The following is a 16,845-nucleotide window of genomic DNA, read 5'->3' as shown; positions in this document are numbered from 1 at the left end:
ATCTGAACATTGTTTACAATCATGGCCACCAGCAGCCAGAGCGATTCGGACCGAGAAAGCGACGATATCCCCATTAATTTCAGCGAGGATGAAAGATTTGTGGATGAGGAAAGTGAGAGTGAAGGACTAGGGAAAAAAAAAAAAAAAGGACTAGAGGGCAGTGGGAGCGATTCAGATAGGGAAGACGCTGTGAGAGGCGCTGTGGCAGGACCACTCGGCCAGGCCCAACCGCAACAAGGGATAGAGCCATACCGCTTTGAACTCGACGCCGTCGGTGACGGTCAGGAGGACGCTGCTGATATTGATGCTTGAGTAGCACACAACATAGATCGCCTTCAGAATGGTATTTTTTTTTTCTCGAAATGATCGCTCCATAATACACTGTACTTTGTGTGTGTGGTCCAATCCAACCGTGTTCGCTTGACATCTCTGTTCCATAGTAAAGCTTCACCGTCATCTTTCGGGAATGTCAACAATGAAACACCGGCTGTGTTCCACCCATCCATCTTCTTCCGCTTATCCGAGGTCGGGTCGCGGGGGCAGCAGCCTATGTAGGGAAGGCCAGACTTCCCTCTCCCCAGCCACTTCGTCTAGCTCTTCCCGGGGGATCCAGAGGCGTTCCCAGACCAGCTGGGAGACATAGTCTTCCCAACGTGTCCTGGGTCTTCCCCGTGGTCTCCTACCGGCTGTGTTTGTGTTCCTAAAGCTGGCCGCAATACACCGCTTCCCACCTACAGTTTTCTTTTTTGATGTCTCCATTGTTCATTGAACAAATTGCAAAAGATTAACCAACACAGGTGTCCAGAATACTGTGGAATTTTGCGATGAAAACAGACGACTTAATAGCTAAGCACGGTGCTGGCACAAAATGTCCTCTACAATCCGTGACGTCACGCGCAGGCGTCATCATACCGAGATGTTTTCAGCTGGATTTTTCGGTGCGAAATTTAAAATTGCACTTTAGTAAGCCGTACTGGCATGTGTTGCAAGTGTTCATCATTGATATATAAACTATCAGACTGCGTGGTCGGTAGTAGTGGCTTTCAGTAGGCCTTTTAAGTACCAAAGATTGTCACACAAACACTAGGTGTGGTGAAATGTCTCGTCTGCATTTGACCCATCCCCTTGATCACCCCCAGGGAGGTGAGAGGAGCAGTGAGCAGCAGCGGTGGCCACGCCCGGGAATCATTTTTGGTGATTTAACCCCCAATTCCAAGCCTTGATGCTGAGTGCCAAGCAGGGAGGTAATTGCTCTCATTTTTTATAGTCTTTGGTATGAAGCATCTGTGTAAACATTTACACAGATGCCTAGAGTATATCCCACCCTCTTACCACTTAATGTACGTAATGACGTACGCACATGACACATGCATTAGCTTTAGCTGTTTGCTAATAATAGCAATTTGTACAGTTAGTGTTAGCTGCCATTGAATGTATATTCTTATTGTAACAACAATGTGACTGCAAATTGTTTGTTGCTTCACTTGGATAGTTTTGTATGTGTGCACTATGGGACCAAGGTACCAAAATGTATTTGGATAGTTTTCTAATAAAGGGGACCACAAAACAGGGGGCCACAAAAAATGGGACTGTTGGCTTTATTTTAACAAATAATCTTACGGTAAATTAAACATGTTTATTATTGCAATGTTGTCCTTAAATAAAATAGTGAACATACTAGACAACTTGTCTTTTAGTAGTAAGTAAACAAACAAAGGCTCCTAATTAGTCTGCTGATGTATGCAGTAACATATTGTGTCATCTATACGCCTATTGAATTGTCTACATAAAGGGTGGGCATTACGTCGATCGCGATCGACTGGTCGATCTCGGAGGGTGTGTCAGTCGATCTCAAGCCAGGCATAAAAGAATAGACATAAAAATGAGCAATCATCAATCATACCAAGACTTCACTTTCGTCAGTTGTTTGACATTCTCGGCACCCGAGGATCTTGTGAGATGACGCTGGCTGCTGCGAGCTCATATTTAAGAAAAAAATCACTAACAGGGCGGACGCAGAGAAACACATTTTATTTCTAGAGACTCCGTACCTACTGTCAAAACTCTAAAGACCGACTGCACAGTTCCTGTCTTCACCATAAAAGACCAGTTTCATCCTGCCTGTGCTAACAAAATAAGAGTCTCAGAAAGCTAGCGTGCACAAGCTAGCAAGCTACGGAGTTTGATGCCAATGTATTTCAGCGACCGCTTTCTCACTTGCTTGCCCACCCGCACACTCACTGACGTCACTCACCTGCTGCCAGACATTAAAGGGCCACACACATATGCTACTCTCATAACAAAGTGTTTAAAAACGAGTATGCAAGTTGGACAAATGAGATGCCAAATCCAACCACTTTCATGTGGTATTGGACAGAAAGGAGGACTTTTTTTTTTCCTCCATTTGAAAATGCGGACGTTATCAGCACCACTGTCTAATTCCAATCAATGCAAGTCATCAGAATCAAATACACCAACTTATATCCTTGTCTTCCTGAAAGAAAGGAATCTATGTGTGTTAAACATGCTTGTATTATCATTAAACACCATTAACTTGTTAACAAAAATGTCTCTTTCATAAATAAATAAATATAAATTATAAATATGAATGAGGTAGATCTCCTCGACTTGGTCAATTGAAAAGTAGCTCACCTGCAGAAAAAGTGTGAGCGCCCCTGGTCTACATTATTAAGGACAAGCTGTAAAAATGAATTATTAATCTACTTGTTCATTTACTTTTAATATCTGCATACTTATAACATGTTCTAGGGACAAACGGTAGAGAATGGACTCTGTTAAAATGTAATAATCACTTATTCTTCTGTTGTTTGGATACTTGACATTAGTTTTGGATGATACCACAAATGTAGGTATCGATGCGATACCAAGTAGTTACAGGATCCTACTTTGGTCATATTCAAAGTCCTCATGTGTCCAGGGACGTAGTTGCTGACTTTATAAACATAATATGCATTTTAAAAGAAGGACAAAAGATTTTGTGACGATAAAAAATATTGATGTAAACATAGTAGTATCGACTAGATGGGATGCAGATGGATGTTAGCCGCTAACTAGCTAGCCATGTTTTAAAGCACCTCTTTCTGAGGGTGTTTTAGGGTTATAACTTCCCCTTTATTGTTACTTTTTACGCCAAAATGCGTCCGTTCTTTAAAGGCCTACTGAAAGCCACTACTACCCACCACGCAGTCTGATAGTTTATATATCAATGATGAAATATCAACATTGCAACAGCGGTCAATACGGCCGCTTTAGTTTACTAAATTGCAATTTTAAGTTTCCCGCAAAGTGTCCTGCTGAAAACGTCGCGGAATGATGACGCGTGCGCGTTACGTCACGAGTTGTAACAGACATGTTCTCCCAGCACTGATCACGGCTAAAAGTCGTCTGCTTTAATCGCATAATTCCACAGTATTCTGGACATCTGTTTTACTGGATCTTTTGCAATTTGTTCAATTAATAACGGAGACTATAAAGAAGAAAGATGTTGGTGGAAAGCAGCGTATTGTGGCCGGCTGTAGCAACACAAATACAGCCGGTGTTTCTTTGTTTACATTCCCTAAAGATGACGGTGAAGCTTTAATATGGAACAGAGCGGTCAAGCGAACATGGCTCTCTACCACATGTCAACCGGCAGGTTTCGGTGAGAAACTTGTGGTAATAAGTCGGCTCTTACCGTAGACATGAGCGGAGCTTGTGTCGTTCCTCCTGCAGCTGCGACTCTCTTGGCTCTTACGTGGCTTCCCTCAGAGACACTGGCGGTCGCCACACCCATGGCCACACCCCAAGACTTTCAGGTACGACTATATAATCTCACTAAAACACTAGTAACACAATAAGCAGATAAGGGATTTTCCAGAAATATCCTAGTAAATGTGTCTAACATCTGAGTCGCTCCCACTGCTCTCATCTTTTTTTTTCTTCTTCTAGTCCTTCACTCTCACTATCCCCATCCACAAATCTTTCATCCTTGCTCAAATTAAATGGGGAAATTGTCGCTTTCTCGGTCCGAATCTTTCTAGCTGCTGGTGGCCATGATTGTAAACAAAGTGAGGATACGAGGAGCTCTACAACCTGTGACGTCACGCGCACATCGTCAGCTACTTCCGGTACAGGCAAGGCTTTTTTATTAGCTACCAAAAGCTGCGAACTTTATCGTGGATGTTCTCGACTAAATCCTTTCAGCAAAAATATGGCAATATCGCGAAATGATCAAGTATGACACATAGAATGGACCTGCTATCCCCGTTTGAATAAGAACATCTCATTTCAGTAGGCCTTTAAAGTCACATCCAACAATTGCGACAACCACTTTTTACTGTGAACTGAGTTCCGATTTTAATGATTTCTGCTGGTGGTGTGCCTCTGCATTTTTTCAATGCAAAAAATGTGCCTTGGTTCAAAAAAGGTTGAAAAACACTGAGCTAGCCAATGGCGTTGTTGGTATATTTTTGCTGCGATGAAGTTGTAAACATCACCTGTTATAAGAAGAGATATGATCTTACCTGTACTGGAACACCGCGTGTTGCTTGGAGCAGGATGGATGATCGATGGGAATGTCGGCAATTTTGCGCTGCCGCCCCATCAAATAGGCACTCTGTCGGTGAACGTACATGACTGGAAGCTGCTCATCATTCTTGAAAGGGTAGAGTCGCCATCGCCGCTTGGGAATGCGAGCCTCCGGCGGCTCGTTGTACTTAATCACCACGCCGCGGAACGTGTTCGTGTCTTCCGTAAGCGCTCCCGACAAACCAAAGTTTGGTTTCTCCTTGTCGGGGGGCGGCTCGGACGGACTGTTGCCTCCGCTGTCGGGACGTCCGAAGTCAAGCTCTTGGTTTTCTTCGCGCTGCCGGCGGGTTTCCCGGCGCTGGTCGTCGTGATGCCGACGCTCAGCCTGCTGGGAGGAGGCGGCGTCGCGGTCCCGCCGCCGGTCGCCGTTGCGGTCTCTCTCCGGAGGCCGGTCCGATTCCCACCTGCTGCGCCTTTCCTCCGGCAGCTCGGTTCTTCTTCTGTGGTCCTCTCCGGCGGAGCGATGCTCCTCACGCTCCTGTGTTCATTTTGTGAGAAAGAGGAGCAAGTTAGGGAGCACACATTCATATCTTGCTGGACCTGGACATATGACATCACTCTTACACACGCACACACACATCAGTGAGTAAGCGTGCATTGGGTGTTGACTTTTAGATTATTTTCATCCTTTTTAAATATGATTGCGAAATGTGTGTGTTATGATTACATCACAATCATCATGACTGAGCTGCAGGTGCACGCATGCCATTTTTTGTCTTTTGTTTAGCTCTGGCTGAGGACTGTGGTTTTCTGACTAGTTTTCTGTAGTCCGGTTCAATTGCACTGGAGCACAACAATAGTTGCACAATATGGCCCATATAGTCAATATATAAGCTTTCAATACTATCGCCTATGGTTGTCTCGATACCAACATTTTGGTACTGGTACCAAACTGTAGACAGATTTTGGTTTTTCGTCGACAGTTGCTCTGGTTTCTCGCAGTAGTTCTTGATGAGGGCTGGAAGTAGAAAGGACGATACAGTACACGTAGGGCTGGACGATATGGCCTTTTATTAATATATCAAGTCGACACCTCATCACAGGGCCAACACAGATAGACAACATTCACACTCACATTTACACACTAGGGACCATTTAGTGTTGCCAATCAACCTATCCCCAGGTGCATGTCTTTGGAGGAAGTATACACACATACACATATATATATATACATATTATATATATATATACATATTATATATGTCAATCAGAGGTGGGTTGTAATGCGCTACATTTACTCCGTTACATCTATTTGAGTAACTTTTGGGATAAATTGTACTTCTAAGAGTAGTTTTAATGCAACATACTTTTACTTTTACTTGAGTATATTTATAGAGAAGAAACGCTACTTTTACTCCGCTTCGTTTATCTACATTCAGCTCACTACTGTTTTTTATCGATCTGTTAATGCACGCTTTGTTTGTTTTGTTTGTCACACAGACCTTCAAAGTAGGATCCATCACATGCCTGCGTTTCACCAATCAAATGCAGTCACTGGTGACGTTTGACTCCGTTTCACCAATCAAACAGAGCCAGGCGGTCACATGATTAACTGCACACTTTTTCTTTATATAAACCTTTATTTATAAATTTCAACATTTACAAACAGTTGAAAATAATAATCAAAGTAAGTACAAAAACCGTACAAAACAGCGCCAGGGGTTGTTAATTCAAAGTAACTACAATAGAATGCAAGAAAAAAAAAAAAAATATATATATATATATATATATAAAATAAACAAAGTGCAAAACCATAGGCTCACTCAATCTCAGTAAATAATTTAAATTTGGAACACAGCATCATCATTTTCACAGCTTTTTGCTTGTTAGAGGTAGAGTGTTTTAATGTAGAGTTATAAATCTTTTTTAAAGGCACAAAAAACAGGTCGGGTATTGACAAACTTACATTTATGAATATAAAATTTAGTCAATAGTATAATGAGGTTGCAAAGGTAAAATTCATTTTCAAATTTTTTTTTTCAATAAAGTGTAAAACCAAATATATATTATTTAATATATATTATTGTTTTAGTTGCTTAAGAGATATTCCTGGCTCTGAATTTGTTCATTGCTATTTTTATGTTTTTGTGCATTACTTGTTGCCGTCATCATTAAAGGGGAACATTATCACCAAACCTATGCAAGCGTCAATATATACCTTGATGTTGCAGAAAAAAGACCATGTATTTTTTTAACCGATTTCCGAACTCTAAATGGGTGAATTTTGGCAAATTAAACGCCTTTCTATTTATCGGTCTTTTAGCGATGACGTCAGAACGTGACGTCACCGAGGTAACACACCCGCCATATTCATTTTCACATTACAAACACCGGGTCTCAGCTCTGTTATTTTCCGTTTTTTTGACTATTTTTTGGAACCTTGGAGACATCATGCCTCGTGGGTGTGTCGTCGGAGGGTGTAACAACACTAACAGGGAGGGATTCAAGTTGCACCACTGGCAAGCAATCTGTCGCCAGACCCCCATTGAATGTACCAAAGTGTCTTCACATTTTACCGGCGATGCTAAGACAGACATGGCACAGAGATGTATGGATAACCTGCAGATGCATTCACGATTAAGTCAACGAAATCACAAAGGTGAGTTTTGTTGATGTTGTTCACTTATGTGCTAATCAGACATATTTGGTCAAGGCATGACTGCCAGCTAATCGATGCTAACATGCTACGCTAATCGATGCTAACATGCTATTTACGCTAGCTGTATGTACATTTGAAACTAGATACCCATATTTAATGCGAAACAAACACTTACCAATCGACGGATTTAAGTTGCTCCAGTGTCACAAGATGCGAAAGTCCTGATCGTTTGGTCCGCACATTTTACCGGCGATGCTAATAAGGCAGCCATGCTATGGGCCACTTCATTAGGTACACCCACGCTATGGCCGAATAGCGTCAATAGCTATTCGCTCAATAGCTTCAATTTCTTCTTCAATTTCGTTTTCGCCATCCGCCTCCATACTCCGACCATCTGTTTCAATACATGCGTAATCTGTTGAATCGCTTAAGCCGCTGAAATCCGAGTCTGAATCCGAGCTAATGTCGCTATATCTTGCTGTGGTAACCGCCATGTTGTTTTTATTGGCAGCCCTGTATGACGTCACAGGGAAATGGATAATGGTTTCGAAGATAGCGTAAATAAGGCAATTTAAAGCTTTGTTTATTTATATTCCGGGACCGGTAAAATTTTGAAAAAAAAAACTTCAAAAAATACAACAAGCCACTGGGAACTGATTTTTATTGTTTTTAACCCTTTTGAAATTGTGATAATGTTCCCCTTTAAAAGGAACAGGTTACTCATCAGTTACTCAGTACTTGAGTAGTTTTTTCACAACATACTTTTTACTTTTACTCAAGTAAATATTTGGGTGACTACTCCTACATCTCTAAAGTAACAGTACTCTTACTTGAGTACAATAACTGGCTACTCTACCCACCTCTGATATTATATATATATATATATATATATATATATATATATATATATATATATATATATATATATATATATATATATATATATATATATAGTGTCTTAATTAGATTATCCAGAGAATAGTCCTCTATATCGTGGTAGAGTGCAATATATGTACAGTGAGAGTAAAAAGTATTTGATCCCTTGCTGATTTTGTTGGTTTGCCCACTAGTTAAGACATGATCATTCTATACTTTTAATGGTAGATGTATTCTAACATGGAGAGACAGAATATCAAAACAAAAATCCAGAAAATAACTTTCAAGAATATATTTTAATTCATTTGTATTTCATTGAGGGAAATAAGTATTTGATCCCCTAGTGTGCATTAGGATTTCTGGCTTTCACAGAGCAGTTAGACACTCCCAATCACCTTGGGAATTGAAGACTGAATTGAAGACACCTGTTCTAACTAATCACCTGTATAAAAGACACCTGATCAGAGACTCAGACAGATTCCAAGCTCTCCAACATGGGTAAGACAAAAGAACTCTCTCAGGACCTCAGAGACAGGATTGTTGACCTGCACAAATCGGGAATGGGCTACAAAAACATTAGCAAGATGCTGGGAATCAAAGTAACAACCATTGGTGCAACTGTTAGAAAATTTAAAAAGTATAACATGACCATCAACAGACCTCGATCTGGTGCTCCACAGAAGATTTCACCTCGTGGGGTTGCAATGATCATGAGAACTGTGAGAAATGGTCCTGCAACCACTCAGCAGGAGTTAGTGAATGACCTCAAGGCAGCTGGGACCACAGTCACCAGGAAAACAGTTGGCAACACTTTGCGACGGAACGGGTTAAAATCCTGCAGTGCCCGAAAGGTACCCCTGCTTAAGAAGGCACATGTGGAGGCCCGCCTAAAGTATGCCAATGATCACCTCAAAGATGCACAAAGTGATTGGGAGAAGGTTCTATGGTCAGACGAGACCAAAATTGAACTATTTGGCCTAAACTCTACACGTCGTGTGTGGAGAAAGAAAAATGCTGCCTATGACCCAAAGAACACTGTGCCCACCATCAAGCATGGAGGTGGAAGCATTATGTTTTCGGGGTGTTTCTCTGCCAAGGGCACAGGGCTACTACACCGCATCAGTGGTAAGATGGATGGAGCCATGTACCGTGCAGTCTTGAGGGACAACCTCCTGCCCTCTGCCAGGAAGCTGAAAATGGGCCGTGGTTGGGTCTTCCAACATGACAACCATCCAAAGCATACAGCAAAGGCAACAAAGGAGTGGCTCAAAAAGAACCATATTAAGGTCATGGAGCGGCCCAGCCAGTCTCCGGACCTCAATCCTATTGAAAATCTATGGAGGGAGCTGAAGGTCCGAGTTGCCAAGCGACAGCCCACCAACCTGAATGATCTCGAGAGGATCTGCAAAGAAGAGTGGGCCAAAATTCCCCCTGATATGTGTGCTAACCTTGTGGTTAACTACCACAAACGTCTGACCGCTCTGCTTGCAAACAAAGGCTTTGCCACCAAGTATTAACTGCTTTTGTCTAGAGCAGGGGTGCCCATTACGTCGATCGCGATCGACTGGTCGATCTCAAGCCAGGCATTAAAAAATAGACATAAAAATGAGCAATCATCAATCATACCAAGACTTCACTTTCGTCAGTTGTTTGACATTCTCGGCACCCGAGGATCTTGTGAGATGACGCTGGCTGCTGCGAGCTCATATTTAAGAAAAAAAATCACTAACAGGGCGGACGCAGAGAAACACATTTTATTTCTAGAGACTCCGTACCTACTGTCAAAACTCTAAAGACCGACTGCACAGTTCCTGTCTTCCCCATAAAAGACCTGTTTCATCCTGCCTGTGCTAACAAAATAAGAGTCTCAGAAAGCTAGCGTGCACACGCTAGCAAGCTACGGAGTTTGATGCCAATGTATTTCAGCGACCGCTTTCTCACTTGCTTGCCCACCCGCACACTCACTGACGTCACTCACCTACTGCCAGACATTAAAGGGCCACACACATATGCTACTCTCATAACAAAGTGTTTAAAAACGAGTATGCAAGTTGGACAAATGAGATGCCAAATCCAACCACTTTCATGTGGTATTGGACAGAAAGGAGGACTTTTTTTTTCCCTCCATTTGAAAATGCGGACGTTATCAGCACTACTGTCTAATTCCAATCAATGCAAGTCATCAGAATCAGGTAATACACCAACTTATATTCTTGTCTTCATGAAAGAAAGGAATCGATGTGTGTTAAACATGCTTGTATTATCATTAAACACCATTAACTTGTTAACAAAAATGTCTCTTTCATAAATAAATAAATATAAATTATAAATAGGAATGAGGTAGATCTCCTAGACTTGGTCAATTGAAAAGTAGCTCGCCTGCAGAAAAAGTGTGAGCGCCCCTGGTCTAGAGGGGTCAAATACTCTTTTCCCTCAATGAAATACAAATGAATTAAAATATATTCTTGAAAGTTATTTTCTGGATTTTCGTTCTGATATTCTGTCTCTCGGGCTTCACGGTGGCAGAGGGGTTAGTGCGTCTGCCTCACAATACGAAGTTCCTGCAGTCCTGGGTTCAAATCTAGGCTCGGGATCTTTCTGTGTGGAGTTTGCATGTTCTCCCCGTGAATGCGTGGGTTCCCTCCGGGTACTCCGGCTTCCTCCCACTTCCAAACACACGCACCTGAGGACAGGTTGATTGGCAACACTAAAATTGGCCCTAGTGTGTGAATGTGAGTGTGAATGTTGTCTATCTGTGTTGGCCCTGCGATGAGGTAGCGACTTGTCCAGTGTGTACTCCGCCTTCCGCCCGATTGTAGCTGAGATAGGCGCCAGCGCCCCCCGCGACCCCGAAAGGGAATAAGCGGTAGACAATGGATGGATGGATTCTGTCTCTCCATGTTAGAATACATCTACCATTAAAAGTATAGAATGATCATGTCTTTATTAGTGGGCAAACCAACAAAATCAGCAAGGGATCAAATGCTTTTTACCCTCACCGTATGTGTGGCAAAAATCACAAGACTACTTCATCGCTACAGAACTGTTTCATGAGTGAAGTGAATTATATTTATATAGCGCTTTTCTCAAGTGACTCAAAGCGCTTTACATAGTGAAACCCAATATCTAAGTTACATTTAAACCAGTGTGGGTGGCACTGGGAGCAGGTGGGTAAAGTGTCTTGCCCAAGGACACAACGGCAGTAACTAGGATGGCACAAGCGGGAATCGAACCTGAAACCCTCAAGTTGCTGGCACGGCCGCTCTACCAACCGAGCTATACCGCCCGGAGGGGTTCCCTCTCCTGATGATTGAGGGAACCCCTCATGAAACAGTTCTGTAGAGATGTAGTAGTTTTGTGATTTTTCCCACACATACACATACATATATATATACATTTATTGTTTTTATTTTTATTTTAGGCCATATCAGCCATCCAAAGCATAAGTACGTGTTGTTGTAAGTAATAAACTAGAAGTGAATTACCCGCTTTAACTTGACGTCGGCACTGCGATGAGGACTTCTCCTCCGCGGGCTTCTGCTGCCTCGTCGGGCCGGGGAGGTCTCCCTCCTTCCCGCAGAGCGGTTCCTCGTCCTGCCGGGCGACCTGCTTGGAAACAAACACTATTATTATTATTATCATCATTATTATTATTATTGTCCTGGGGATAGGTTGATTGGCAACACTAAATTGGCCCTAGTGTGTGAATGTTGTCTGTCTGTCTGTCTGTCTTGGCCCTGCGATAAGGTGGCGACTTGTCCAGGGTGTACCCCGCCTTCCACCCGATTGTAGCTGAGATAGGCGCCAGCGCCCCCCTCGACCACAAAAAAAGGGAATAAGCGGTAAGAAATGAATGGATGGATTATTATTGTTATTCCCATTATTGACACACATGTTGCTTAGCTAACACATGCTAATGGCTACGCTAGCAAGAAAAGGACACGGCCCATTGGTTGACAGAACATCAGGGAATTTAAAAAAAATGCAAAACTAGAAACCTGGTTTGATCAGGTAAGTTTGAATAAAAAAAGGCAGAAATATAAACCTGCTCGGTCTCCTCCTCGCCGGGCTGCTGGTTCTTCTTCGCGGCCTGTCCGGGCTCAGCTTCTCCTGCTTCACCTTTACTTTCACCTCCGGGGACTCCCTTCGCTTGTGTCGCTTTTCTTTGGCCATGATTCCACAGTTTCAAAGAAGGAGTCTCACTTGGATTAAGCGTGCATTCTTCTCTCCGTAATCAAACAAACAAAGCACAGGACTGCAGCAGCTGAACGTCGGTACTGATTATGTCCTTTGTTTCCGCTTCCGGTCGGAGGCGGACACACCGTCTTGTCCACGGACATGTTATGAGGGTACACACTGGGGCGCGGACGAGACGTGCCGCCGCCATCTTGGAGTGGTGATTCGCTCCACTCAGTGCAATTCATTTAACAGAAGCAATGTTAAATGTGTGTCAGCACATTTCATTCATCTTAGCTCACTTTATATATTCACTAACTGAATATATAAAGGGATAAATATCCAAATGTATTGCTATTCTTTATAAAGTAAGACACATGCTGAATGAGAGATGCCTGCGTATGTTGTATTATTCTTTTATTTTTCCATATTTAACGTGTTGTGTTGAAATTTGGAGAAATGTTTATAAAACAAACATAGACCCAATAATACAACTTCGAATAAGGGTCATTAGAATAATACACAAAGTGTGCTACTATGAACATACCAAACCATTATTTATAAGTTGTTTGTATACTCTAGCCTTTAAATAGACTCCCTTTTTAGACCAGTTGATCTGCCGTTTCTTTTCTTTTTCTCCTATGTCCCACTCTCCCTTGTGGAGGGGGTCCGGTCCGATCCGGTGGCCATGTACTGCTCGCCTGTGTATCGGCTGGGGACATCTCTGCGCTGCTGATCCGCCTCCGCTTGGGATGGTTTCCTGCTGGCTCCGCTGTGAACGGGACTCTCGCTGCTGTGTTGGATCCGCTTTGGACTGGACTCTTGCGACTGTGTTGGATCCATTAAGGATTGAACTTTCACAGTATCATGTTAGACCCGCTCGACATCCATTGCTTTCCTCCTCTCCAAGGTTCTCATAGTCATCATTGTCACCGACGTCCCACTGGGTGTGAGTTTTCCTTGCCCTTATGTGGGCCTACCGAGGATGTCGTAGTGATTTGTGCAGCCCTTTGAGACACTAGTGATTTAGGGCTATATAAGTAAACATTGATTGATTGATTGATAAGTTCAAATGTATTAAAATGTTCAGACATTGTATTTTGAAAAACAATGGAAATTATGTTTCCAGTAAAGAACAACAGCCTTCCAGCTTGTATTCTTAGGTTATTTCATTTAAGAGGAGAAAACTATAATTTACGGGTGATATTGATTTTTGAAATAGGTAAAGCGAGAACGGATATAGAATACAAATGTATTTCAGTTTTAGGAGTTAAATGGTGGGACAAGCTCAGTGATGAGCTGAAGACATGCACTTCTTTGTTAAGGTTTAGGAAAACCTTGAAAGGTGAAATAACTGAAAATTAAATTAAAATATAGTAACAATTACTTTCATCCCATTGAATTTTTTTTTTTTTTAACGTTAAATAGGTTGTATTTGTATAGCGCTTTTCTACCTTCAAGGTACTCAAAGCGCTGTGACACTACTTCCACATTTACCCATTCACACACACATTCACACACTGATGGAGGGAGCTGCCATGCAAGGCGCTAACCGGCAGCCATCAGGAGCAAGGGTGAAGTGTCTTGCTCAGGACACAACGGACGTGACGAGGTTGGTACCAGGTGGGGATTGAACCAGGGACCCTCGGGTTGCGAACGGCCACTCTACCACTGCGCCACAGTTGTTGTTCCAGGCAATCTAATTTTCAGTGAAGGTATAGGATAGGCCTACCGTATTTCCTTGAATTGCCGCCGGGGCGCTAATTATTTTAAAACCTCTTCTCACTCCGGCACTTACCAAAGGCATGCAGTAAAAATTTGAGTGTGATGTAAGCTTGGACCTTAAATCCTACTGAATAGCTCCTAATCTTCTTCTCTTTATGCGATTTCAAATTAGCGGTATTGAAATCAGCCTCCTCCATTTTGAAAATGATGACAGGGGAAGTGTCACTCGTGACGTGACGAGTTTGACCCTGCAGTAATTCTAGGCAGGCGCATACTATATACCCTGCGGCAATTCAGGGAAATACGGTATTCCTTTTTCGGTCATTTTTTTTATTTTCTTTTGTGTGTGTACAGTATGTGTATGATTGTTTATGTATAAGCTGTACTGTAAAACTGATCACACAAAAATGGTTGATTGATTATATGACCAAAATAAACTTATTTCATTCATTCAATACCAATGATTGTCACGCTCGTTTTTGTCACACGTGTAGCTGTGACAAAGGCGTGTTTTATTATTCATAGTTTGCTTAACAGTAATAGAATATTTGCATATGCTATAAATCAGTGGTTCTCAAATGGACAGTCCCGCAAAAGAGGACCTGTCCTAAGGAAAGAGGACGTATGGTCAGTCTAGACTTGTATAATACTGTATAGAACAGGGGTCACCAACACGGTGCCCGCGGGCACCAGGTCGCCCGTAAGGACCAGATGAGTCGCCCACTGACCTGTTCTAAAAATAGCTCAAATAGCAGCACTTACCAGTGAGCCGCCTCTTATTTTTTAAATGTTATTTATTTACTAGCAAGCTGGTCTCGCTTTGCTCGACATTTTTAATTCCAAGAGAATTTGAAAATCCAAGAAAATATTTTAAAGACTTGGTCTTCAATCAATCAATCAATCATTTATATAGCCCCAAATCACAAATGTCTCAAAGGACTGCACAAATCATTACGACTACAACATCCTCGGAAGAACCCACAAAAGGGCAAGGAAAACTCACACCCAGTGGGCAGGGAGAATTCTCATCCAGTGGGACGCCAGTGACAATGCTGACTATGAGAAACCTTGGAGAGGACCTCAGATGTGGGCAACCCCCCCCCCCCTCCTCTAGGGGACCAAAAGCAATGGATGTCGAGCGGGTCTAACATGATGCTGTGAAAGTTCAATCCATAGTGGCTCCAACACAGTCGCAAGAGTCCAGTCCAAAGCGGATCCAACACAGCAGCGAGAGTCCCGTTCACAGGAAACCATCTCAAGCGGAGGCGGATCAGCAGCGTAGAGCTGTCACCAACCGATACAGGCGAGCGGTCCATCCTGGGTCCCGACGAGCGGTCCATCCTGGGTCTCGACTCTGGACAGCCAGTACTTCATCCATGGTCATCGGACCGGACCCCCTCCACAAGGAAGGGGGGGACATAGGAGAAAGAATGCTTAAATAAATGCATTTCTTTATTTTTTTTACTTTGCTTCTTATAACTTTCAGAAAGACAATTTTAGAGAAAAATACAACCTTAAAAATGATTTTAGGATTTTTAAACACATATACCTTTTTACCTTTTAAATTCCTTCCTCTTCTTTCCTGACAATTTAAATCAATGTTGAAGTAAATTCATTTTTTTTTATTGTAAAGAATAATAAATACATTTTAATTTAATTCTTCATTTTAGCTTCTGTTTTTTCGACGAAGAATATTTGTGAAATATTTCTTCAAACTTATTATGATGAAAATTCGAAAAAATTATGCTGGCAAATCTAGAAAATCTGTAGACTCAAATTTAAATCTTATTTCAAAGTCTTTTGAATTTCTTTTAAAATTTTTGTTCTGGAAAATCTAGAAGAAATAATGATTTGTCTTTGTTAGAAATATAGCTTGGTCCAATTTGTTATATGTTCTAACAACATGCAGATTGGATTTTAACCTATTTAAAACATGTCATCAAAATTCTAAAATTAATCTTAATCGGGAAAAATTACTAGTGATGTTCCATAAATTATTTTTTCAAAAAAGATTCAAATTAGCTATTTTTTCTCTTCTTTTTTTTCCGGTTGAATTTTGAATTTTAAAGAGTCGAAATTGAAGGTAAACTATGTTTCAAAATTTAACTTTCATTTTTTTCCTGTTTTCTCCTCTTTTAAACCGTTCAATTAAGTTTTTTTTTTCATCATTTATTCCCTACAAAAAACCTTCCGTAAAAGGAAAAAAAATGTACGACGGAATGACAGACAGAAATACCCATTTTATATATATATATATATATATATATATATTTATTTATTAAAGGTAAATTGAGCAAATTGGCTATTTCTGGCAATTTATTTAAGTGTGTATCAAACTGGTAGCCCTTCACATTAATCAGTACCCAAGAAGTAGCTCTTGCTTTCAAAAAGGTTGCTGACCCCTGTAGCCGCTGTCCATCTGATTGTCTAGTTAGCTAACCTTTATTACCACCCTACACAATCTGGACTTTGGTCCTAACTTTTACTCTGAATTGATTAAACAAGTTGAAAAAGTTATTGGGGTGTTACCATTTAGTGCTCAATTCCACACAATATGTACTGTACTGTGCAATCTACTAATACAAGTTTCAATCAATCAATCAAAAAAAAAATCCCTGTTGGCTTTAACAATCTTTATCTTCATCATTTTTTTCAACTTTTTGTTATTCAAGTATGACATTTTCAAATGTAATCAATTTAACTGACAAGCAATTCTATTATGGTCATACTCTTGTTTGCTAGCGGCTAGGATTTCAGTACTATTGAAGATCGTTGCTCCTTCTCAACTCTGTGCTAATATTCTTTTCACAAAATACAACCAATAGTACGTTAATTTTAAATCTAACTAGTGAAAAGTAATCCCACGATTCCTATTTCCAACA

General features: G+C 41.4%; 1 protein-coding gene across 2 annotated transcripts in view; it reads right to left on the bottom strand.

Annotated features, from left to right (window-relative positions):
* snip1 (Smad nuclear interacting protein) overlaps positions 1–12,377 on the bottom strand; it is a 15,162-nt gene extending 2,785 nt beyond the window's left edge. Inside the window, exons 1-3 of one of the 2 annotated variants that reach the window (XM_061915111.1) lie at positions 12,108–12,377; positions 11,548–11,668; positions 4,524–5,065 (exon numbers count right to left, since the gene is read on the bottom strand). In XM_061915111.1, coding sequence (XP_061771095.1) covers positions 4,524–5,065; positions 11,548–11,668; positions 12,108–12,235 — 791 coding nt within the window. In that variant the 5' untranslated portion in view covers positions 12,236–12,377. Of the gene's footprint in view, positions 1–4,523; positions 5,066–11,547; positions 11,672–12,107 lie in introns of both variants that reach the window. The other variant, XM_061915110.1, reaches the window with a different exon arrangement.
* Between the last annotated feature and the right edge of the window lie 4,468 nt (positions 12,378–16,845).

This window comes from Nerophis ophidion, linkage group LG11, assembly GCF_033978795.1.
Source record: "Nerophis ophidion isolate RoL-2023_Sa linkage group LG11, RoL_Noph_v1.0, whole genome shotgun sequence".
Lineage (NCBI taxonomy): Eukaryota > Metazoa > Chordata > Actinopteri > Syngnathiformes > Syngnathidae > Nerophis > Nerophis ophidion.
Note: the sequence above shows the minus strand (reverse complement) of the source record. Positions and strands in the feature narration are given on the sequence as shown.